Raw genomic sequence first — 25948 nt, 5'->3', positions numbered from 1 at the left:
GAATTTCAAGAATGCTGAAGTAAGGATTGTTAATAACAAAAAAACGGTGCAAAATTTTAACTTTCCGCCAACGGATTTCGAAGTCCGGACCGCACTTGTAAACAATTACCGAAACTTATTGTCTTTTTATTGTGGGCAGGAAATTTTTTTATTTAACACAAAAAATATCAAAAATATCAAATATATCGATATTTTTCGGTGATATTTAGAAATATTATTATCATATTATTTGATAAAAAAAATATCATCGATACGATATTTTTTAAAATTTCGACAACCCTAACAGCGTCGCGATCTGGCAAGGTCTTGCGATCTGGCAACGTGTCGACCGTCAGCGTATAGATCGGTAGTGCCGTAAATGGCAACGTTGGTCAGGGCGCGAAGTAAATGGCAACATTGTTCAAGCTTAAATTTCAATCTTATTTATATAATGATTACCTAGAACTATAATAACACAATACTTCATTGGCATTTCTCTTACATGACTAATGAAATAAAACTAAGACCAATATAAAAAAGAAAGGCTAAAGAAAAAGGTAAATATGTGCGCCTCTTTGAATGAGACGTCACACCCCCTTCCCACTTCGGGGGGTCGAAAAGGATGGAGATGGAGCCGTTTGTTCGGCTGGTGACCCGGTAGCTTCCCTCTGGGCGTTGGAGACGGTACCGCTGCCGGGACCTGGCCTGTAGCGCTCGGGTTTGGATGATTTCCGCGATGTTGGTGGGGCTTCTCCCTCCGGGGGGACTAGTCGGATTTCGCCCGCGTCCTGCGCTAATGGAGCAGCTGGATCGCCTCCATTTGGCAGCCAATCCAGGACCATGCTCTCAACCTCGGGTGGGAGTTCGGCCATCAGGGCGTCCATTGCCTCGTCAGATATCCCCAGCTCCAGTGTGTCGGCGCCAGGGATGCCAGATGTACGGATTTTTCAGCAAATTACGGATTTTTCGAGCCGAAAAAAATGATACGGCTTTTTATGCGGAATTTTTAGGTCATCCAAGTATATTCCGGATTTTTACCAATCATATACGTATTTTTCGAAAAAAGATGGACAAGGAAACCGAAGACTTCTGGAAGTTGGTGAAGAAATCTCAGACCGCGGATGGAGAATCGGAATTTCCACTTATCGCAGACATCGTGGAAAAAGTGAATGTGTTTCCGCACGCTTCTGCAAATTGCGAACGAATTTTCAGTTTGTTCAACGGAAAAAAAAACCAATAAAAAATCCGTAGTTCGGGATGAGAAGGTGTTGAAGGTGAAGTGCAAGCCCATGCTTTCTTTAATGAGCCAACTTATGTACGAATAATTTAAATGTAAATAGTAGTGTAAATAACAAATGTCAATAAAATGAAACTACCGTTTTAATTTATATATTAGTAAACAATTATATTTACTCTTTTAACTGGGTAATGGAGAACTTTTACCACAGTATTATTAATTTGTTTCCATTATTTCACATATTGAAATTGGGCGCCAAAAGCATATATGTACATACATATGTATGTATGCATACTCTGCGACCAAGGCATAAGTATCTATATGTCTCTCTTTCACTCTCACGCGCACTTATGGTAATACGCATTTTTACGGATTTTTTTCGGCTTTTAAACCATTTTACGGATTTTTCGACCAGCTCATCTGGCAACCCTGTGGTCGGCTCGAAGTGAGGCATGCTACACATTAGAAAAACGGTGGCCTGGAATAATTGTTGCCCTTAACTTTATTGGGGAAAAACTTACTAAGCGAGCTGAAGCTAAGAGACTGCAGCAAAAATTGCAACATCTAGAAACAGCAATTCTTGTCATTGTTTGAAATGCAATTTCGGATCGCTTCAATGCTGCGAGTAAGGAGCTTCAGGATTCTGAAGCTTGCGAGTAAGGAGCTTCAGGATTCTGAAGCTGACTTATCATCTGTGATAAGAATATATAGTTCTTTGGAATTATTTCTCCAAGATATGAGAGATAAACAATTTTCTGATTATGAAAAAGCCAAAACACTATCTGGAGTTCAAAATTATTACAACTATGAACCCGTCGCAAAAAAAGCGAAAACTTTAGGCTGACGAGTCACGGCGAAAAGAAAGAATAGTTTTATCTGGAGAAGAAAGTGTTCGAACTAACGTTTACTATCCAATTTTAGATACTTTAAGTGTACAATTGACAGGACGTAAAAGTGCTTATCATAATCTTTACGAAAAATTAAATTTTTTTGACTATTTAAATGAAATAGTTACCAATGAACTAAAAATAAAAAAAAGTATTCTGATGATTTGGAGGAGACTTTCGCGAAGGAATGTATTCATTTGCATTGTCAACTCAAAGATTCTCTAATGAACACAAAAGATATTCGTTTGCGCAAGGAATATACAATTTTTTGATTCTCAAAATCTTCAAGATGCTTATCCAAATGTAGATATTGCTCTACGTATTTTTGATAATTCCTGTCACGAACTCTTCAGGAGAAATATCTTTTTCCACCTTAAAAAGAGTCAAAACGTATTTACGCGCAAGTATGGCCCAAGAGAGACTCATTGCTTTAGCACTACTGTCAATTGAAGCCCAACTAGTTCAAGAAATTGATTACAACGATATAATTGATGATTTTGCCCAGACGAAAGCCAGAAATAATAAATCGGTGTGCAAAGTGTGCGGAGTTAAATTAGCCGGCACTCACTCCACAAATCTGAAACGCCTTTTGACTGCAAAACACGGTGAAATATTCAGAGAGTGCGACAGCGAAGAAGACACCGAAACGAAAGTGGTTAAGAAAAGAAAAATTACGTTTGAAATAAGTGAAGTAACAATTGTTAATTTGCTTGTGAAAATTGTTACAACTGACGGAAAGCCATTTCTATTCTTGGACAGCGAGGGATTTAAAGAAATTATTGATCCAATTATTAATGGTGACTAGAATGGATATGGCTGTTCTAGGTGTAAATCTCCAAATTATTCACACGAATATTAATAAAATTGAGGTCGTTGTGAAGACGTTAGGGATTATTCAGCTCAGCCATGCACACACTGGGGTATACATTAAAGAAAATTTTTTGAAAATTCTTGACGATTATGGTATAACTCTTGATCAAATCTTCAGGTAAAAAATATTCAGTTAGTTTTTAATGTATACGCACAGTGTTACCTCTGATAATGGGAGAAACATGATCAAAGCCGTAGAAAGTCTAAATGACGACACGGAGGAGTCCCTATTTGAAGATGACACGAAAGGTGAACATTTTATGGGTAAGCTGGATGACCTAGAATTGGCGAATATTCATCTTGTGCGGTGTGCTGCGCACACACTTCAACTGTGTGTCTATGATGTAAATAAGCTGAGCGATATTAGCGAATATATTGGTATCTGCCGCAAATTATGCAAAACATTGCGCACTGAAACTTATAGGTAACTAAAGTACAAATATAAATATACAGGCAGGCTCCGGTTTTCACTTTTTTTCTCGTTTTCGTTTTTGGGCGAAAACGTACGTTTTCGTTTTAGGTGCTCCGGTTTTCACAAACTTTTTGTCATCGTTTCGTTATCGGAATTGTTCAAACAGCTGACTTTTTTTGGTCAAAAGTAAATAACGCGAAAAAATTACTTTTATATTTTCAATTGCCTGTTTTGAAGCCAAAAGAAGGCAGCAATTGATTTATTTAAGAAAATCGAGACATCTTAGATGCAACACATGTGTTTTTAATATGTCTGACGATCGGTAAATTAAGTTGTCTTACTTACATTTTCAAAAATTTCAAATAAGCCACCATCAGAAATCAGCTGTTTTCCATAATAAGGGGCTGCCACCTTTTTTGCAGTTTTCATTCCACTATTCTTAACAACTTTTTTACTGCACTTTTGCCATTTAAGAAACTAAATTAATCATATTTATTTATAAAAAGCTTATTTAACTTTTCTTCACAAATATTTTTTTCTTCGTTTTCATTTTATAAGTATTTTAAAGTGTTTTTTTTTGTTCCACTACAAGTACGGCAGCATTGACGATAACTTTTGGAAATAGATTTATCGGCCCCTTAGCAAAACGAAATTTGTTGTTGCCGACGGCAAATATTTTATGTATAAAATCAAGGTGGGGTCAGAAAATAATTATTTAAAAAATAAATACGAATTAGAATGACCTACTGATGATGTGAAATGAACATCAATAGACCAAGGAGTCAACTATTTTTTTCTTTTTGCCAAGGGCGGACGCAGGGGGTGTCCGGGGGTCCGGACCCCTCCCAAAAACCCAGACTTTTTCAAATTCCCTTACAGCACACGGTCTTTCAACCATGTAAACTAAACAAATTTTTGATCGGACCCCCCCAAACTGCGTCCGCCCCTGGGGGAAATGCTCAAAAACAGCGAGGTGGACCCAAAAAAACAGCCGCCAGAGCTGCCGCCACGAAAGATAAGCGCCAATACCACACCTCCTCCGCTCTCGCCACAGCTGCAGTTAAATGGAAGACGATTACAAGAAAGTCCTAAAGAAAAGCGACGCATAATGACTGTGACTTCCACGACAACAACAACGGTAATCAGCTTCAACGGCAGCGATTCTGAAATGGAGTGCATTGCAGTGGAGGATATTGGCAGTCATAACTTCTTGCCACAGCAGCAGCAGTCGGGCCCAAAACAAAGCTGGAGGCACCATCCCAAAGCCAATTGCAGAGAGTTTTTTATTAAATTAGACAATGAAAAACAAACCAATTATAAATTTCATGTTTCATTTTACTTATTTAGTGCAGTCACTGCATATTTCTGTAGAATAAAATATCAGATATAAATATTTATTTTTAATCAAAAAATATCGATATATTGATATTTTGATATATTTTTCACATCCCTAATACACAGCTTGCAGTTATTCCACGAAGGCAGTTGTGCTTCTTTCCTTAGGTATATTTTGCGCAAGCATTTTCAAATAATTTGCATTTAAAACAAATACTCAGACTTTAATCGAAATTTGGATTTCGCCAATCAGCCATAACAATACAAGCAAGTGCAAAAACATCGTAATGCATTTGAATCTGCGGGCCAAAAATAATAGCTTGCCATAAAATTTACAGCTGTTTTTCGCAGTATACACAGATTTTTGATGTGCAGGATCTTTAAAACTTCTCCACTATCGAATCGCACCAACTCACTGATATTTGGTAGCGTCAATGAAAATAACTCGATGACCATCGCAGAAAGTGAGAAAGTCTGAAACGAAAGTGGTTAAGAAAAGAAAAATTACGTTTGAAATAAGTGAAGTAACAATTGTTAATTTGCTTGTGAAAATTGTTACAACTGACGGAAAGCCATTTCTATTCTTGGACAGCGAGGGATTTAAAGAAATTATTGATCCAATTATTAATGGCGACTAGAATGGATATGGCTGTTCTAGATGTAAATCTCCAATTTATTCACACGAATATTAATAAAATTGAGGTCGTTGTGAAGACGTTAGGGATTATTCAGCTCAGCCATGCACACACTGGGGTATACATTAAAGAAAATTTTTTGGAAATTCTTGACGATTATGGTATAATTTTTTATCAAATCTTCAGGTAAAAACGTATTTTCAGTTAGTTTTTAATATGTTTGTTATTAAAAAAATAATATGTATACGCACAGTGTTACCTCTGATAATGGGAGAAACATGATGAAAGCCGTAGAAAGTCTAAATGACGACACGGAGGAGTCCCTAATTGAAGATGACACATAAGGGGAAAATTTGATGGGTAAGCTGGTGTGATGCGCACACACTTCAGCTGTGTGTCTATGATGTAAATAAGCTGAGCGATATTAGCGAATATATTGGTATCTGCCGCAAATTATGCAAAACATTGCGCACTGAAACTTATAGGTAACTAAAGTACAAATATAAATATACAGGCAGGCTCCGGTTTTCACCTTTTTTCTCGTTTTCGTTTTTGGGCGAAAACGTACGTTGTTACGAACTGCTATTGAGTGGGCAGTGCCGCTAGCTCAGCGATCTCATTTGGGCCAAGTTCTCCCCAATTGCCCGCAGTCCGACAACATAAAATACTAACATCGATAACGGTCGTCTCACAACACTAACTTTCTGCGATCACTAACAAAACGTAAACAAACAAAAATTTAAATTCAAACATTAACTCAGGCGGCGGAAATTTTTGGACCTTTGAGTGGCCTTTGGTGTCCTGGCCATTGCGTACCCACCCTACCTAGGATGTTTCGTAAGTATTTATTAAAACATCGCCCATAATGGGTCAGTAAGTCACTCCAGGCAACTAATTTACTTCCATCTCCCCCACTATTAAACTTTTCGAGCCACCATATAACTATATTCTTTCAATCTTTCAGCTCCTACTGTGGGGAGATGAAATCAAAGTCGCCGGTGGACTTCCGACCATAGTACGCCTACGCATCGCCAAAACCCTCGAAATTTCCGCCCCTCTCGCAGCCGCTCGTCAACTGGTCTAGCTATCACTTTAAGTGATAGCTGCCAGTTAAGGACTCCAGCCGCTCCTGGACTGCTGTTGGTTTTCTTCCTCATCTGCAGTTTCCATCGCAAATCGAGGGACTCGTGCATCGCGTGTACTTTCAACGGGCCACGAGTACCAATTAAGTTGTTAAAACCGACAGGAAATTGGAAACCCACAGACGGAAGAAAAACCCAGGAATCCGTACACAATTTACAGACAACAAAAAAAAATATTAATAAATAAATTAATGTTACAAAAAAAACTACAAAGAAAACGAGACTATTTATTGGCCAGCATGTTACTGGACAAGCCTCCCACCATCCTTAGCTAATCTCTAGTTCCCGAGTCACCCTTCCCGATGCAATTGCATACGTCTACAAGCCACCGTTCAGAGTGACCGGAAACTAGGCCAGCTCGTCGCCTCAACCATTTTCAAAATTTAATTGTGCGACCAGGGAGCAATTGACCAGCACTCTGGAATAGCCTCCCACTTCCTCAGCTTCTCCTTAGTTCGCCATTCCCCCATCACGATGCAATTGCAACTTCCTTGCAAGCCACCGTTCTGAAGGGCTGACCAACTAAGTCCGCTCCTCGCGAGACGTCGTCGCCTCGACCAGGTATATATATTTTTTTTTTAAATTGGGCGCCATTATGTTACGAACTGCTATTGAGTGGGCAGTGCCGCTAGCTCAGCGATCTCATTTGGGCCAAGTTCTCCCCAATTGCCCGCAGTCCGACAACATAAAATACTAACATCGATAACGGTCGTCTCACAACACTAACTTTCTGCGATCACTAACAAAATGTAAACAAACAAAAATTTAAATTCAAACATTAACTCAGGCGGCGGAAATTTTTGGACCTTTGAGTGGCCTTTGGTGTCCTGGCCATTGCGTACCCACCCTACCTAGGATGTTTCGTAAGTATTTATTAAAACATCGCCCATAATGGGTCAGTAAGTCACTCCAGGCAACTAAATTAATTCCATCTCCCCCACAGAAAAAGGTCTAGCAATTCATCATCGTTATAATGGCTTTAATTATTCAGGTGAGTACAATTGACATTTCGCATCTAATTCATTTCCTCAAAATCTATTTGTTCATCTAACCTCAGAATCGCCAATCAACCGCCGTATCAGTATATTTAGCGGTCAAAGCTAAATTTAAGAACAAGGAATAGACACTCTCCGACAAAAATGTTCTGCCGCCCTTGTATCGGCAGAACTCTCTGGGTTACGCGGCTTAAATTAAGGTCACCTAATCCTGAGGAGCTCCAAGGGAAAAGAAGGGACGCCGAAAGGTATGGGAGATTTACACACTTGATTCCTTCATCCTAATTAATTGCGACCCTTTTATTTTAGCAACCGTCGATCAAGGGTGAATCTTTGGAAGGACGCACAATAGACTTAACAATATAAGGTATTTAAATTCTTAAAAGCTACACATTATTTTAATTGATTTTCCTCAATTTCAGGAAGTGGTGGGTTTGGGCTCGGCCCACCAGAAAATCGCACCACCAGGAACTCGGAGGCGTATAGGGACTTTGCTGGCCAACCTCGTGGTACCAGCCGCTCGCGAGGAAAACTGGCCACTAATTTGGGAGCACCCCAACACGGAACGGACTCACCGGAGATCTCTAGCAGGTAGCGAGGATTTGGTCGTTGATGGTGTGGTTCTTCAAAAGGTTCCTCCAAACGCACGTTCTCCTCAGGGAACTTCGTAGTTGTGTCCCTCCAAAAAATGTTATAATTTTGTGTTGATCGAAAAACTGTGGCCTCTCCAGAATATTTATATTTCCATATGTTATAAGTATATATTTGCTCCACAAAAAATTGTATTTCCTTCGGCGAAAAATAACCGTCGAAAAAAAATGTGACTTCCTCAAAAAATGTATTCCTTGCCAAAAAAAAGAATCCCGGGGCCCTTTATTATGGGACCCCGGGTTCCCTAAACAAAAATAAACATTTTATTTTTACTAAAGAAAATTACAAAAAAAACTAACTCACTTCTCACAAGAGTTTCACAATGCCACTACGAGTACAAATCCCCGTCCACCACGCTTGTCTTTTCCGATACCACTAAACTCTGATCCGTAATATCACGCCATGTGCCCTACCATCTTTCCCAGGCTCTCTCGAAGATGGGTCAACGGACATCCCCAAGGCCATCTAAGAGAAATCCTAAGCCCAGGTTACATGTTTACATTTTACATGATCTGCCCAAGGCCCAAAAGGTGGCGCTGCCCTAACCATCGCTATTTGATCTAATCTATCGATAGCTCCTCCTGGAATCGACTCCAACTGCAACAACGTTTTCGTTTTAGGTGCTCCGGTTTTCACAAACTTTTTGTCATCGTTTCGTTATCGGAATTGTTCAAACAGCTGACTTTTTTTGGTCAAAAGTAAACAACGCGAAAAAAATTACTTTTATATTTTCAATTGCCTGTTTTGAAGCCAAAAGAAGGCAGAAATTGATTTATTTAAGAAAATCGAGACATCTAAGATGCAACACATGTGTTTTTAATATGTCTGACGATCGGTAAATTAAGTTGTCTTACTTACATTTTCAAAAATTTCAAATAAGCCGCCATCAGAAATCAGCTGTTTTCCATAATAAGGGGCTGCCACCTTTTTTGCAGTTATCATTCCACTATTCTTAACAACTTTTTTACTGCACTTTTACCATTTAAGAAAGAAAATTAAACATATTTATTTATAAGAAGCTTATTTAACTATTCTTTACAAATATTTTTTCCTTCGTTTTCATTTTATAAGTATTTTTAAGTGGTTGTTTCGTTCCACTACAAGTACGGCAGCATTGACGATAACTTTTGGAAATAGATTTATCGGCCCCTTAGCAAAACGAAATTTGTTGTTGCCGACGGCAAATATTTCATTTATGAAATCATGATGGGGTCAGAAAAAAATTATTTAAAAAATAAATACGAATTAGACTGATCTACTGATGGTGTGAAATGAACATCAATAGACCAAGGAATTAACTATTTTTTTCCTTTTGCAATTAAGAACCGTTTTGATGTAGAAAAAGGCATTTACTTTTCATTTCGACAAAAAAAAACTTGCCCGTTTTTGAAAACGAAAAAATCTTGTGAAAGTGAAAACGGGAGCACCCATTTTCGTTTTTGAAAACGAAAACGAGAGAATCTTGTGAAAGTGAAAACCGGAGCCTGCCTGTATAAATATATTTTCTTATATTCATGTATAAAATAAATATGTAACCTGCACAGACGCGTCTTAATCGAGCACAACAAAAACATACCATCGGTCGACGTTGTCACTAGGTGGAATTCAACGTACTTAATGGTAAAAAACTACTTGACCTATGTAAAAAAGTTTCTGGCCACTCAGTTTAGCATTAATTCCGACATAGAATGGGACTGGATGGAGACGTATGTCGACGCGTTCAAGGACGCATATAATGCGACTTTAAAGTTGCAGGACAAACATTTAGTTTATAGTGAATTTTTCATTATTTGGATGGAGCTCAAATTGCAGTGCAACAACAGCCAAAATATTATAAAAAAAAATTATTGCCACAAATTAAACTTCGTGAAAGTAAGTTGCTAGAGAACGAAGCTTTATTATCTGCAATTTATATGGATCCGCGAGTAAATTGCATTTTAACAAATCACCAAAAATGGTTGGCAAAGCAAAATTAAAAAAAAATTGTTTTTCGCCTGTTTGAACTGAAACATGTAAGACGGAGTATAATTACAGTTTGTGTCCTGTGTTCTTTATGATATAGCTGCTTTTAGATACATGTTCTTAAATTTGATAATTAACATTGTCCTCGTCTAAATGACGAAATTTATTAGAAACAATAAATTTGCCACAACATAATTATTTTTGTTACATTTTTTCCTGAAAATGTAATGCTTAAATAGTACACAACGTACCACTATGCAACGAAATGAACACAAATAATTGAGAAGAGTTTTTTCGGTGACTTTTTCAGTCAATCGGTCTTTTAATAAGTCTCACTGCGCAAGCGTCACTCGTACGTATAATTGTACCCAATTATACAAGGAAGTCTCGTCGGCTACCTAATCGTTCGGCTTTTTGTCAGTGCGTTCTCGTTTGTCAAAGGAAAAGGTTGTGTGCGGACGATTTTTTTTTTATTATTAACCCTTGTGTAACATGTCGTTCTGCAATTTCTGTCGGAAGCACCAAATGCACCAAAATGTTTAACGAAGAGGACATTGTGGGAGGAAAGCCTTGGCTACAAACTTGGCGAAAAGTCCAAGCTTTGCGAAACACATTTTAAACCTTCGGACTGGAAGACGGCATTAATAAAAGGAGATGTTAACAAGAGAAGACGACTGTTAAATGATGCTGTTCCTCAAAAAGAGAACGAGCCCGAGCCAAAAATTTTAAAATTAGGCTTCTCAGAGTCAACCACGCAACAGAGTAAGCTAAATATGTCAAAATAAAAAGGGCAATGCTAAAAAGAAATTATTTGAAATTCAGGGACAAAGTTATAGGTAGTGCACTATTTTTGGAGAACGAGAAACAGCGGGAAAAGATTCGTTTAATGGAAAAGGAAATTAATCATTTACGACAGCAACTTGATAAATACAAGGAACTAGAAAAATCTCTTGGTAACATTTTACGGAGACCCAACTTCAAATATTAAAGAATGGAGGAAAGAGGGCCTTGTTTATTCCAACAGACGTGACAACTGACATCTGTTTTCATGCTGCAGGACCTCGCGCGTACAACCATCTATATAGAAAGGGATTCCCTTTGCCTAGTCGGGCAACATTATAAAGATGGTTGGCAGACGTTAAAATTAATACAGGTACTCTTGACATCGTCATAGACCTCATGGAAAATGAAGAGATGACAGAAGTCGATAAGCTATGCGTTTTGTCCTTCGATGAAATGAAGATGGCGAAGCTTTCGAGTATGACAGCACAGCGAATGTTGTATACGATACGAACAACTATGTTCAACTGTCGATGGTTCGTGGCCTTAAAAAAAACAGCCACACCTCACCTGATAAAGTTGGTTCGCATCCACTATGTTGGCTCCAAGTTAGTGATCAACAAAAAGGCATTTACTAAGGCAACAGTCCAGCAAACAAATGGCCACTGTTCTAAGTCAGATGTGTCGATATTATTCAAGATTACCGATAATCACATTAACATTGGATCACTCGCCAAACAAAAGGTCAAATTGGCAACACAACTCTTCTCCAGTTCAACCGCCAGTGCTATTTGAAGATGCTATGCATTAGGTTACGACGTTGATAACGCATGCGGAGCCGCTGTTCTTCTTAAGCTTCTTAATGACTGGTTCGACGTATTCAACTCAAAAATGTCTACATAAAGTTCTATTGAAACGACTAAGCCCTATGGTAATGAATTCGATATCAAGGCATTTTGGTGTTTTGGCATTTTGAGCTTTTGCGCACGAATATTCAATAATGCATCCCTTGACAGCTTGTATGCATATTTATCGGAAAAATACGATATCAAATATACCTGAACCAGTCGTTTTAACCAAGACATAGTTTAGAATTTCTTTGGTGCGATGTGTTCTAAAGGAGGCAATATGACTATTCGGCTCCACTTCAGTTTAAGTATAGGTTAAGAAACGGAAATTACACCGCTGAATTTGTCTCTCTCCCGCCAACAGCAGCAATTCCTCCCTTTGCCCAAACTCTCCGCAAGTATTGGCACCGTGGGGCCAGTTCGCGAATCTGAACAAACTTAAATAATTCTTAATTTTATAAATGTACATTTCGGACATAAATAAGAAAAAACGATTAGACTTTGCCAGACGCTAAAAGATGAACCAGATTGCTGGGAAAACGTAATCTTTTTGGGAAAACGTAATCTTTAGCGACGAATCAAAATTCAACATATTTCGTGCAGATGGACATCAAAAAGTCTGGCAGAAGGTGAATGAAGAGATGAATGAAAAGAATCTTATTCCAACTGTTAGGCTGCAAACATAGTGCGCGCTGAGACGAAGATTAAGATAAAGATGAAGCTGAAGACGAAAAACAGTGCAAAACAATTTATATGAATTCGCTTGTCCGTAAACATAGTGCGCGCAAAGACGAAAACGAAGACGATACGCAAGCAATCAGCTTCAAACGGTGCAGTACTGTTTTTGAAGACGAATCGCTTGCTATTTTGCCTTTGTTATTATTTCTCTCTCTTTCTACCCTTGCTTGGCGCAGCGCATGTTAGAATTCACACAGATATAATTGGGGTTTTGTTAAAATTTGTCCAATTTTTAATAATTAGCGGTTCAATTTTTAACAGAATGTAATCAAACGTGCTGATTTTCATTCTGGTGTACTCCACAAATTTTTTTTCATCTTTCCGCAGCTCATTAAATAAATGATGAAATTCGCCGAACGCCTTTCTACCCAAATTAATTGGGTGAATTCTTTCAGTTACTTTTTTGCTATATTTTAATCTAAAAAATACACTTTGCTCCAACAGCAGCTCACCATCTGATGAGAAATCCATTGCGACTAACATCACAAAATCGCAACAAATTCGTCTTGCACTATGCAACCTATTAGTTTGCTAGCAACGCAAACGATTCGTCTTTAGCTTCATCTTCATCTTAATCTTCGTCTCAGCGCGCACTATGTTTGCAGCCTAACAAAAAGGCAGAAATTATGTTCGCTGCAGCGATTGCTGAACACAACATATCAATGAGAGCAATGGACCATATTATCGATGTGATCAAGCATGCGATTCCCGATAGTGCCATTGCGCAAGGGTTTTACTGCAAACGCAGCAAAACAGCTTCGCTTACGTACAATGTACTGGCACCTGTGATGAAGGAGGAACTGATCTCTAGCATGAAACGGTGCGTTTCTGCAGTGGGAAGGCCTGTGTTCTCCATAATCATTGATGAATCGACTGATGTTTCGTGTACAAAAGGTCTTTGCGTGTGCTGTTATGCATTTCGACAATGCAGCGCAAACAAAATTCTTGTTCACCATTGTCATAGAGTCGAAGTCGACCTTTTTGCAGCACTCAGCGATGGACTCAAACTTAATGGCTTTGACATCAATAATATATTTGGATTTCATGCAAACACAACTAATGTGATGTATGGTGAGCGCAATAGCATTATGACGAATATACGAGACGTCAACAAATCATGTTTTTTTGTAATATGTATTTGCCATTCGTCTGCTCTTCCGGTTATGATACTATCGATGCATTTACTCTAAAATGTCTACCTCCACGTGCTATTGCTTTTTTTACGGTTATATTCAATGGTATCACTAGGCTCCATCACTTCCCTTCACAATGGAAGTGTGCGGAGATTATAATGATACAAAAACCTGGGAAGCCAGAACAAGATCCAGCCTCCTACCGCCCCATCAGCTTACTGTCAATACTATCCAAAATTTTTGAAAGAATATTTTTGTCCAGACTATTGCCGGTGCTGGCAATCTTATCCCTGATCACCAGTTTGGTTTTAGGAGTCAACACGGAACCCCTGAGCAATGCCACAGAGTCTCACAAACGAGATTGAGCTCATTCCAAAACAAGAAGTACTGTTCTGCTGCCTTTTTAGACGTACAACAGGCGTTTAATCGTGTGTGGCACTTAGGCTTGCTTTTCAAGCTCAAGTCTATGCTTCCAGCTCCATTTCTTTTCTTCGTTCGTTGCGAATGGGCCGAGTCAGAAATTTTCGAAGTGAAAGCAGGTGTACCCCAGGGAATCGTGTTGGGACCTATTTTGTATACCCACTTGAACCGTGGCTGCTAAGATGGAACATAGTTATTAAAGAAAGCAAATCATCACATATTACATTTGCAACCCGCACTCAAAGTTTTCCAGAGGTCCGACTGAATGGCACCACACTACCTGAAGTTAATAAAGTCAAATATCTCGGCCTAACACTGGACACAAGACTAACCTGGGTTGAACACATTAAAATCAAAAGGAAGCAGCTGAGTTCGTCAAATGAAGTAGCTTCTGGGCTACAGATCCCAACTGAACCTCAGAAATAAAGTCCTGCTATAAAAAGTCATTCTCAAGCCCATATGGACGTACGGGATCCAGCTTTGGGGCACAGCCTCCACTTCAAACATTGAAATACTTCAACGCTTCCAAAGCATTACTCTGCGAAGACTAGTCAAAGCACCATACTATGTAAGAAATGAGGTCATACACATGGACCTTGATATTCCAAGTGTCACTGAAGTAGAGCTGGAAAAACATCGATGTTCACCTACATCGATGTTTCGATGTTTTTCAGAAAAAAACATCGATGTATCGCGATACATCGGACTTTTTTAGCGTGTACTTAAAAAACTTAGTTTTACTAATATCGAATATTAAAATAATATGTTTAATATTTAATATATTAAAATAATATATTTATTAAATTTAAATAAATAAATAAAATGTGAAAAAGTTGTTTTTTCATAAAAAATTACGCTTTGGTTGAGATCCATAGTTTTCATTAATATTTTTTTCCAATTTCAAAACGAAGCTTAAACACTATTTAATATTAAAAATGAATCTTAAAACTAGTTTTTCATTAACCGCAAAACTTAAAATAAAATAACAATTCAATTAAAACAAAAATTCAAAAACATCTTCCAGTTCTACTCAAAACAAAAACGAAAAAAATTAAAATTAAACAATCCAATCATTTTTAGTCCAGCAGTCAGTCCATAGTAATTTCGCACTGATCGACTTTGACAAGGATGGTCTGCAGTTTTACTGTCATCTCCGCGTAAATGTTTTGCATGTGTACGTTTTGCAAAGTCGTGCGTGACGGCAAAGTATAGCGCGGATCCAACACTTTCACGAAGTTTCTAAAGCCTTTGTCATCCACAATAGAGAACGGTTGTATATCCTTGGCAATCATCTGCATCAACGCCATGTCAAGGTTTGCTTTTCGCACTGACTTGCTGTCGTACTCATTGTTGTTCAAAAATTTTTTGGCAGTCGCTTGTGCTGGCTTATGTTGATTTTGGGTCGGGTGGTATCTCCTGAGGTGATCAGCAAGGTTGCTGGTGTTTCCACTTGTCTTATACACCTTTTTACAAAGTCTTTCCATCTTCGGTCCTCTCAAAAAAATCCCACACCGAACTTCCAAGTCGGTTGACCTTTTTTTACCGACTTTGCTCCTTGCACGTTGCGCACGATTTCCACATCCTGCTCCACACCATGCTTCACTTCCTGCTTCATTTTTAAGGAACCACAACAACAAATATCGAAGTCGGTGACCGGCGGCCAACCATCGATATTATCGATGGTACTATCGATTTTTTTGCAGCTCTACTTCATATCTCGTACAAGAGTGGCTACAAGAGTGGCTGCAAGCAATAAAAAACCATACCGCAGTCACCGGATTTGAATCCAATTGAACACATCTGAGATTTAATGGAGCGCAGGATCAGAAAACACTCAATAACATCAAAGGCCACTCTAGAAAGAGCCATTCGAACTGAGTGGAAAAAAATATCGGCTGATGACACCAAACGTTTGGTCAAAAGCATGCGTCGGCGTTTAGAGGCAGTCATTAAGGCCAAAGGTGGTCCAACAAAATATTGAAAGAAGATTTGCATCAGATTTCATTAATACAATTTTTTTATTTTCTAACTGTACGAATATCTTTTTTTGCATAAAAAAGTGCCTTTTTTTTGTTTTTGAAAATTTCTTTTGTTTTGAAAATTAATTAATTTAGTTTTATCTGGATTGGAAAAATACTACTTTTCATTGTTCAATAAAGTTTTGATTTAATTACGTTAATATAAACCTAGTTTCAGAAGCATGAAGTTAAAAATATAGGGTGTACGAATAAATGTTGTGGGCACTTTATTCTTGTTTCAAAACATTTGAAACTTTTATTATAGAAATCGAAGTACAGCCTGGTGTCAATGTAGTGTCTGCTAATTCCAGTCATTTAACACAGTTGAAAAATAACTTTGATGCCTACTTCGGGGAAGAGATGAGGAAGTTCGACACGAAGAACTGGATTTGTAATCCATTTAAAGACAACATACCAACTGAAATGTCAACAAAAGCAAGTGAAGAGCTTATCAATTTATCAGAAAGTATATCACTGAGAAATACTTTTATTCGCAAGCGATTGACAAAATTCTAGCTGTCATGTGAAGTGGGCTTTTCAGCCTTGGTTAACATAAAAACTAAATAACGAAATCGATTGGACGTATCGAACTCATTACAGTTAAAGGTGACTAAAATCGATGTCGACGTTAAAGCTCTAATGGAAAAAAAATAGAAAACAAATGCATCCCTCTTATACTCATTGAAATCGCATGTCAAAAATTATTATTAAAGTCCAGCAGTAAATGTCAATAGGCTGATGATGATGGTATGGTGGTGAACTGAGATAGGAATAAACGCGTAAATACTGAGGCGGCAAGCTGCCTAAATATGTAAATAAAAATACTATTTAAACAAAACTAAGTTGTCCTGCCATTTTTTTTAATGAAAATTTAAATTTTTTAATTGAAGATAAATTGGGCTGTAATAGCAACTACAAAAATACTTATTGTTCATGGTCCCAAACTTTTTTCTATCGTAACAAATGTTGGCGAACAGTCGGGTGCAATGTCTTCTCTCGATCTCTGCTAAATTACTTTTTGATTTGAAACAGTAATCGGAAATTCTAAAGAAAATACATTGAATCTTTTTAACTTATATGCTCTCATTATGCTTAGAAAGATGCTTTTAAGAAATTTAAAATAGCAGTTTCCGTTGCATTTTGTTTCTGACATCCTGACAGCAGGATAAGCACCTAAAAACGTATTTTGAAGAAAGTGCGCAAACGTGCACTTTTATATTGTTGGAATACCAGCTGACTTTAACAGTTGACAGCTTAACAGTGATGCTCTCTGTTCAAATTTTATGTTCATAAAGTTTTAGCTTTATAATATACTAATCCATTGAAATTAAAAAAAAATGTTTTACGAAGTTACAGCTAGCCAAAATTTATCATGAATTGGGGCTATGCCGTCATCAGCAAACAACAATAGCATTATCCTCCTGCTTTAGGATAATAAACTTGCTTACTTCTGCATAGCCTCTAGTTTGCCTATTTGATCTAATAATGTATAAAGGAATTGATTTACCAAATTTAATGTGAAAGTTTTGCTCGAATTAGAATGGTAATTTTTTTTTTTTTTTTTAATATAAATATTTATACAAAGTTAAGAAAAAAGCTGAATTTTTTAAAGCAATGTGCTGTATGTTTTTCATTAATAAACCACCAGTTCAATACTTAATACTTAAGACAACTTTTATATTATCGGTATCATAGGCAGCTGGGTGGTAGATTGCACTTATTGTGTCGAAGCAGCCCATACCTAAAATTTTAAATAAATTAATTTCTAATTTAACAAGTAAGGAAGCTAGCTTCGGCAAGCCGAAGCTTATATACAGTCATCAGTCATCAAATATGTCGAACTAAATGCATAAAGGCTAAGCAACATCGATGCTATGACGATTTTTGTATTAATTTTCCATATTTTCGACTACTGTTCATATGACAGCTATATGATATAGTTTTCCGATTTTGATCAAATTTAATTCGTAATTCAAGAGTATTTAAAAAACTCTATATTCCAAAAACATTATTGTCTGATGAAAAACAACGATGTTATAAATTTATTTCCGTTATTTCTATATAGTTTTTTTGATCTTTCCTATGGCAGCTATAAGATATAGTTGACCGATTTTTATGAAACTTTTATTTCAGTAAGGGTTGTTTAAAAACTTGATATTAAAAAAATCATGCTCGTGGGATTAAAAACAACGATGTTATCAATTTATTTCCATTAATTCGATATACATTTTTCGATCTCTCCTATGGCAGCTATATGAGAGAGTTATCCGATTTCGATCAAATTTTATCCGAAATTCAATAGAACATAGTTAGAAAACCCCATCTTTAAGAAATCAAGTCATTCTCTCGTATGCGAGCTATCCGATATAGTCGGCCGATCGGACCCGTTCCGACTTATATACTGCGTGCAAAAGCTACACACCTTTTGGGAAAGTTTCAGCAAGATAGCTTTAAAACTGAGAGACTGTTTGCGTAGAAACAGACAGGAGGACAGACGGACCCTTTTGCTCTGCAAGGGTATAAAATAAAAATAAATTTAAATATGGACCTTATACTTATTGTAGCGTTCAACGTTTCAACGCTCATGCTATTTCGAATTTTTGTTTTAGGGGCCGTCCATATACCTCGTAACGCCAATTTTTGGCAATGCGGGCAAATTTTACGATTATTAGTTTTTTTGACTGATGGCAAAAATAATCGTACGGAATTTCCTTTAATGAATTGAAATCTTGATTTTAAATCGTAGTTTTTAAAGTCTCTGAAACGAACAACGATTGAAACTTTCCATCACTTTCGGAAAAACCAAGCCCGCTGTCACTTTGAGCAACTGGTAACGGAGGTAAGAAACGGTTTGGCAAAATTTTGAATATAGAACTTCGAGGTTGTGTTGCCCACATTTTTATCATGGCATTTTACAATTTGTAAGAAATTCTGACTAGATCGCACGTGATTGTCATGCTAATGCTGAGCTTTTTGCTCTAGATCACATTCTAGAGGCACATGTTCGCTCATTACAGGAAAATTGTCATTTACAGTGTTGGATGAAATTTCTGCTAAAGTCTCACCAGCGAAAGCAAAGTTTTCTTCTTTTTTGGTGTTTTTCCACTATTATTCGAATGACTCCCATAATTTCGTGAGGAAGAATGACTCCAGCTAATTCTTTGCTCAAAGGCGCCATGCGTCTTTCAATTCTATTGAACGCACTTCGCCCTGGTGCATTACCCGAAAAAAATTTACATACAATGCATCTAAATAATGCTGGACAAAATGGTGAATCCTTGTTGCCACAACTTTTGCGTATCGAGGATTCTCGTCGGGTGCTCCATCCACGGTGAAAATGATAACTTTTGACTTTAGTCATGTCGTGGAACTCTGCCAAAGTCAAAATTTTTTGGAAATCCAATACATGGAATAGGGCGGTTGATGAATGTTGTTTTCCAGATCTTAAAGCTAAAAAAGTGGGTCGTGAGTATCTTACTGCTTTTGAATTCCCGAACATATTTCCTTCGATCTGAATCTCGGCATAGACTGATGGAATTAGCTTGTGAGATGGCGCGACTACCCACCCAATCATGGTCTGGTAGACGTATCGAATACTCCACATGCATCATATCGACGCATTTCCACGAATGTATCGTATGTTGAAAAATCAAATTTTACAGGAGAAGCTTTTTCTTTATTTTTGTGTTTCGGTATTTTTGTGCGATTGCAGTATTTCCATGCAAATGAAAAAAAATTGTATGGACATACGATAATTTCGCGCGCACATTGTAACATACGATAAAATTGAAACTTAATTTTTATCGGAACTATAGGGCTTTCAGTTATAATATTGCACAGGGTAGTGAGACATTAGGTGCCTAACAATTTTGCATTAAAATCTCAATTTCGTTCAATCTTTCTCACTATAGCTTTCTCGCACAGTGTTGCCAACTCTTCTGGTCATATAAAGCTAAAGGGACATATGAAAAAAGCTAGAAACCGCGAGAAAATTTGGTTGGTAGCTAAAATAAAAAGCTATGTTAGTGAAACGATATTTTATTAATTTGATTTATTTATTAAGTATTTTTGAGTAGTTCGTTTGCCGCCTCTTGCGTGCAAATCGCAAGGCTTTGCATTAATGATAGATTTGCAATATTTGCAAAAGCATTTTTGATCATCTATAGTTAACCAGTCCTTAAATGTGGGGTCTTGCATCCAGACATGACTCGGTTTTTGCTTATACATTTTTGGCATTTTAATTCTTACAAGCGGTCGTTTCGAAAACTGTGAAATACCCAGATGGTAATATTATATAACTAGTAAGAAAATATTGATGTTTTTTACCATTCCAATGCAAAAATATTGCAAGTTATTATAGTGGGGCATAGTAAAACATAAAAATACAAGAAGGTACCGGGTGTTTTTGAAAATATGTAGCTATAATTCACCTTAGCCGCTAATTTTCAATTCATCCCGCATTTCGCATCGAAAACTAGAAAAATTATCACATCCACTTTGTATTAACTAATATGAATTTAGTTTTGCTGAAATGAACACTATAATTCAAAAAAGATAAGTTACAGTAAAATCGACATGTGTTATTGTGTATTTTAATCGTCCAACACTTAGTAATAGAGAGCAAATAGTGACGAAATAGCCATTAGTAACAAAATGTAAAATTTGAGTCTTAAAAATTAAAATTTTAATGTAAAATACCTAACTATTATAGCTAATATCCTACGTATATTCTAAAGCTTAAGTCACGGATTTTCTTTAGTCTGACTCACATAAAATGCTAAGATAAATATAGTTGCAGTATTTAAGGCAATTCGGTTCGTAATAATGTTTACTCTGTTTTTTATAACAAATGAATGTCACGTCTTGCAGGCAGAATTTCGTCCGAACAGGACACGATACTCGGGTTCGATTTTGTCCTTGATAAATTTAGTCATATCTTTCGCGAGTTTAAGACGAACAGAGTCACTTTTGGTAAACTTCTTAATGCCGGGACTGTGAACTAAAAACGCCGGACTTAAAACGTGGTATTCGTAGCCCAACAGGCACATGGCATAATTCTGGAAATAAAAAAGTGAAACTTTAGGACTAAGACTCTAGGACTAATGGAGCATTACTCGGTTGGTGTTTTCTTTTTTGAAAACATTTTCGAAGGAGCTTATAAAATTTTCTTAATCAAGCGTTTAAACTACATAACATAAAATATAACTAACATAACATGTTTGCGTAGGAAACTGTACATACTGTACAGAGGGAATTATAATGTCAGTTACTTTTCAAAGCATTAAACAGACCTGTTAGTCTGTTTCTATCGATTTAATCTCTCAATATTAATGTTAGCATTAGCTAACGCTGAAACTTTAGAAACGATGTTTGCTATTGCAAGTACATTACAACTGTCGGGAAAGAATACCTACATCACATAGTAAAAAAATAATATCTTTACTTAACCATCAAAACAATAAAAAAATCACTAAATATGGATTGTATCAATTGGTATGCATAATTATACCATATTTAGGATCCTATTTAAAAAGAACTATACCGCTTAATATTTTTTCCTTTATTGTTTTTAAATAACGGAGTATAGTACGCTACCTATGCAGAAAAACATACCTAGCCAGCTTCGCCGTTCCCTATTTATTGAATGAGTTACCGACCTAGTTTTTAACAAACAAGTGTCCCAAGAGCGCACTCTTATCTTTTTGAATTATCACCTGTATTCGCTTGTTGGATTGTCCTTCCCAGGTGACCCGTTCGTCGAAAAAGGGTTCCGTGTTGTCGCTCACGTAGAAGGGCTCCCAGGCACGGAACTTGTTTCTCCGGACGGCGTGGCTGAACACGTGCAGTCGCTCCCCTTCGCGGGAAGTCTGATTGAGCCACTCCTTCTGGCCCGGAATCATGTGGCACGTGGGGCAGAGCTTCAGGTGGAACACCTGCGCCCGCTGGCTGCCAAAAAGGGCCAGCAACTCGGCCTTGTCCTTGGGCACCGGCGCCCCCGACTCGACCTCGAAGACGGGCAGCGGGTAGACCCTCCTCGGCTGCTTGGGGTCCAGGGCCAGGACACTGTGGTTCCTGGCCACCATGTCCAGGAACTGGTCAACGAAGCCCAGGCTGGGGTACAACTCGATGTCGCAGGCGAACACGAAGTGGGTGGTGGCCGCCTGCCGCGCAATGTTCCTGCCCACATTGATGGGGTAGCTGAGGTTGGCCCTCGCCTTGTAGCTCTCGCTGCGGGGGACGAGGGCGTAGGGCGGCGGGACCTGGGTTCCGTTGGCCAGGGTGCAGGCATACGGCTGGCCCAGGGCCCTGTGCTCCCCGTACGGTACGTACTCCGGCATGTGGCGGTTGGGGAAGTACACGTGAAAGGTGACCCAGTCTTTTATGACCTCGCTTCCCGGCAAACAGTTTCTCACGTACCGAATCGCATCGAGGGCGGTGTTCATATCGTATCCGGGTGCATGGATGGCAAAGCTCACAGGAGCACGCCAACTGCAAAAGAAATCGGTGTAATACGGAATAAGCAGGTAAGAATGGTGGACAGATCTGATCATAAAGTACATTATTTTGTATATTTAATATACATATTAAGAATTAAAATTGCATTGACTATTAAATGTATGCGTTTCTTTTTAAGATTTTTGAATATGTATTATATTATTATTATATATGATATTATATATGATATAGCACAGCCAAATAAATTTTTTTGTTTTGCATCATTTTTACGGAATTAATTTTCGACTCAGATGAACCGTACCATCCTGTACAATGCGATAATTAACAAAAAATTAAAGTTTTTGTATATATTTTTTTGGCTGATTCGATTGTTTGTTTTTTTCTTATCAAAAAATTCGATATCAGGACTTTTGTGCTTTAAATGCGCACCTCCTCACCTTTTTTTTTTGCCTCTTTAGTGTTTGGAGAATATTCATAATGTTTTGAGTTACGAGGTTTCCACAGAAATAAGTTAGTTTGTTTTCTATAAAAAGCCTTTATCTTGAAATCGAAAGCCTTATCAGTTAATGTTAAGTGGGTTGTTTCTGTATCGCACTACAAGTGGGAACAGCCCATGTCAATAATCTTTCTGTGCGCAATTATAAGCATTTATTTGCAGAGTACTCACCGCGAGACCACCGTTTCCAGATTATCGAAGAACGTAAAGTCCCCATTGGTGGTGTACGTCACAGTCTCGGCGCAGCCAACATGCCGGCTCTTTCGGCCAATAACGAGGTTCTGGAGCAGCCAGTAATCGCCGTGCTGAAGCCGCTGGAACCGGAGCGATCGGTTCCGGCACTTGAGCAGGAGCTGCAGGTCCCGGGTCCGGGGAGAGTCCTCCCGGCGGGCGATCCCTGGCAGTTCCACATACTCCTCGTAGCTGTCGGCGGGAAGGTCTGGGGGAACCCCAATGAGACTCCCGAGCTCGGGAGCCCGTGAAAGCATCTGAGCCTGTTGCAGGTTTCTCCAGATGAGCAGCAGCGCACTACTGAGGAGTATGAGGACTAGCCACAGGCGGATATATCTTTTGTTCCCGCAGTTTAACACCACCATGTTGAGATCAGGAACTTGGAGCCAGGATTTCCTCAGTTTTCGGGTCACAAAAAACGGAACACTTCTCTGCCAAACAGTGTTTTAGATACAAACTAAAATTCAAGAGAAAAAGTTGGGAACTTCCGTCAGTAAAACGATTTGCTGAACTGGTTTCAGAACTCGTAAACGAATGGCACCGCAACAGGAGCTTTGGGTTGGAAAAGGCCTATTTACCTTTCGATTGTATAATCCCTAATTATTGTTGTACTCATCTGATAAGATCCCACATTAAGTGCTCCCGTGGTAAAAAGTCTTCGACAACGGGCTTTCCCAAACAAAAATTATTCCCTCCTTTTATGTAGCAAACGATGGCATGATTTATACTCATTGATAAAAATGAACACATTTATGGATGTACAGCGCTTAGGATTGAAATAGTCGCATGTCAGTGATTGGCCAAAATAATATTTTATGATGAAGGCCTTAAATGACTCCCCATAAGGTTTGTTGGTTTTCAATTTGAATGTTTAAACGTACGAACTAATAGTAACAAAATTAGGTAACTATAAAACACAAAAGCATATGTCTACGATTCGTTTTCTATAATATTGCAAGCCCTTTCAGAAACAGCGCTTATTTCCCGAACTGACTTGTATACATACCCTGGCAGTCATTAATACAAAAAACAATTATATATTCTATTTTTATAACACATTATTTTTTTATAATACATATATGTATTATATTAGATAATTTTTTTGCTTGTCTGCTTTTAAAATCTAAAGCATCACATATTTATACCCTTGAAGAGCCAAAGGGTTATAATTTCAGTCAGAAGTTTGCAACGCAGTGAAGGAGACACCTCAGACCCCATAAAGTATATATATTCTTGATCAGCATCACGAGCAGAATCGGAAAACGCCTGTACGTCTGTCCGTCGGTCCGTCGGTCCGATTTCTCTTCAAACTAGTCTCTCAGTTTTAAAGCTATCTTGAAACTTTCCCTAAAGTTGTGTAGATATTGCACGCAGTATATAAGTCGGAACGGGCCCGATCGGCCGACTATATCGGATAGCTCCCATACGAGAAAATCAAATAAAAAATTCTTACGCCGTTGTTTTTGATCAGATCGACTTGATTTCTTCCAGATGGCGTTTTCTAACTACTATTGAACGAGCATGGTTTTCATTAACAAACGTTAGGAAAGATAGAAAAATCTATATAGAAATAACCGAAATAAAATTATAACATCGTTTTTTTTCCTAAGACAAGCATGATTTTTGGAGTATAAAGTTTTCTAACGACTCTTGAATAACGAATTAAATTTTATCAAAATCAGACAACTATATCATATAGCTACCATATGAACAATATTCGAAAATATGGAAGATGTTGTTTAGCCTTTATGCATTTTGTCCGACATATTATATTTTATGACTACCACGGCATATAAGCTTCGGCTTGCCGAAGCTATCTTTCTTTCTTGTTTTCAATTACAAATCAATAATCCGCTTCTGCTGATCTCACTTTATTATTTCATTCACCAAAAAGTAAATATTTTTATTTTATTCATAGCGCGACCGTTAAATATAATCAAAAGGTGTACAGAACAACCGATAGCAATTGATTGAATGAGACTAAATGCAGGCCAAGCAAAGCGGCCTGCCAGAAACAAACGTAGTTAGTGCGACGATCTTATCCAACTAGTTATCAAGTAGGAATTTTGAGATTGAGGTGTTTGCCTATCCGCTTGGAATCGACGTTATCATATCAGTTATTCGGTTTAATCAACTGATAACACACCTAACTGTTTTTAAAGCAGTTAGATTGACGGCCGTAACACGGATATTAGTTAGTCGGTTTTGTTATCGGACATTTATATCATTAAGCTTCCAAAGAAATAAAACCAAAAAACCAATTTAAAATGTAAAGACTAATAGTTGTACAGAAACTTTTAACAATTTCTAAATTTTGACTTTTATAAAAGTCAGACGGCTTTATCGTTTAGCTGCAGTACAACTTTTCTAGATATTGACTTTCAATTGGACAGAAAGGCGTACAGGCCGTACATTGTGGGTGTGGCAAATTTTGAAAACGCCCCTCGCTGGGTATAAAACTGTGGGCTCCACAGAATTCCGCGGGTGTGGCGTAAAAGGTGTGTGTAAATTAAAAAGCCAGCGCTTCTTACGACTAACAAAAATCTACATTTCCCTTGCAGTTTTAGCTTGCTTGTGAAATCTGTATATTCTAGCGGTAATCAAAGTCAAAATTACATATATGTATGTATGTTGACAACCTGGAAAGATCACTTAACACTTTTTTCAGTTAGCTACCTTTTTTGTATTAGGAAATCATTTAAATCGGGTTTGGCGCCCTTTGG

At 37.8% G+C, this 25948-nt stretch overlaps 1 protein-coding gene and 2 long non-coding RNA genes across 7 annotated transcripts; 1 reads left to right on the top strand and 2 right to left on the bottom strand.

The window, feature by feature from the left end:
* Positions 1-4702: 4702 nt before the first annotated feature.
* Positions 4703-5962, bottom strand: LOC108098679. Of its 3 annotated transcripts, none has more exons than XR_001771865.2 (3): positions 5888-5957; positions 5607-5827; positions 4703-5194 (listed from the first exon to the last, which is right to left on the bottom strand). It is a non-coding gene; the product is annotated as an uncharacterized LOC108098679 (long non-coding RNA). The 3 variants fall into 3 exon arrangements; XR_001771864.2 differs by having other exon boundaries at positions 5615-5827; XR_001771867.2 differs by lacking the exon at positions 5607-5827 and having other exon boundaries at positions 5888-5962.
* Positions 5923-8301, top strand: LOC108098794. Its single transcript, XR_006245712.1, has 3 exons — positions 5923-6192; positions 6320-7360; positions 7441-8301. It is a non-coding gene; the product is annotated as an uncharacterized LOC108098794 (long non-coding RNA).
* Positions 8302-20601: 12300 nt separating this feature from the next.
* Positions 20602-25250, bottom strand: LOC108094557 (beta-1,4-glucuronyltransferase 1). 3 transcript variants are annotated; one of them, XM_017195165.1, is made up of 4 exons: positions 25096-25250; positions 23166-23682; positions 21757-22531; positions 20602-21099 (listed from the first exon to the last, which is right to left on the bottom strand). In XM_017195165.1, the coding sequence occupies exons 2-4, from the start codon at positions 23588-23590 to the stop codon at positions 20899-20901; spliced, it is 1401 nt and encodes a 466-aa protein (XP_017050654.1). In that variant the 5' UTR covers positions 23591-23682; positions 25096-25250; the 3' UTR covers positions 20602-20898. The 3 variants fall into 3 exon arrangements, with proteins under 3 accessions (XP_017050654.1, XP_017050656.1, XP_017050655.1); XM_017195167.1 differs by having other exon boundaries at positions 25113-25250; XM_017195166.1 differs by lacking the exon at positions 25096-25250 and adding an exon at positions 23804-23966.
* Positions 25251-25948: the final 698 nt, after the last annotated feature.

Source organism: Drosophila ficusphila, unplaced genomic scaffold, assembly GCF_018152265.1.
Source record: "Drosophila ficusphila isolate 14025-0441.05 unplaced genomic scaffold, ASM1815226v1 contig_636, whole genome shotgun sequence".
NCBI classification, from domain to species: domain Eukaryota; kingdom Metazoa; phylum Arthropoda; class Insecta; order Diptera; family Drosophilidae; genus Drosophila; species Drosophila ficusphila.
The sequence above is the reverse complement of the archived record's forward strand: the minus strand, read 5'-3'. Positions and strand labels throughout refer to the sequence as shown.

What these genes read in the sequence shown, in the direction of transcription:
- LOC108094557 (XM_017195165.1), bottom strand. Translation starts at nt 23,590, where the DNA reads ATGGTGGTGTTAAACTGCGGGAACAAAAGATATATCCGCCTGTGGCTA. An exon ending in CTGGAAACGGTGGTCTCGCG is followed by an intron (nt 22,532 to 23,165) that starts GTGAGTACTCTG and finishes TTTCTTTTGCAG; the next exon opens with TTGGCGTGCTCCTGTGAGCT. An exon ending in AATCCAACAAGCGAATACAG is followed by an intron (nt 21,100 to 21,756) that starts GTGATAATTCAA and finishes TTTTATTTCCAG; the next exon opens with AATTATGCCATGTGCCTGTT.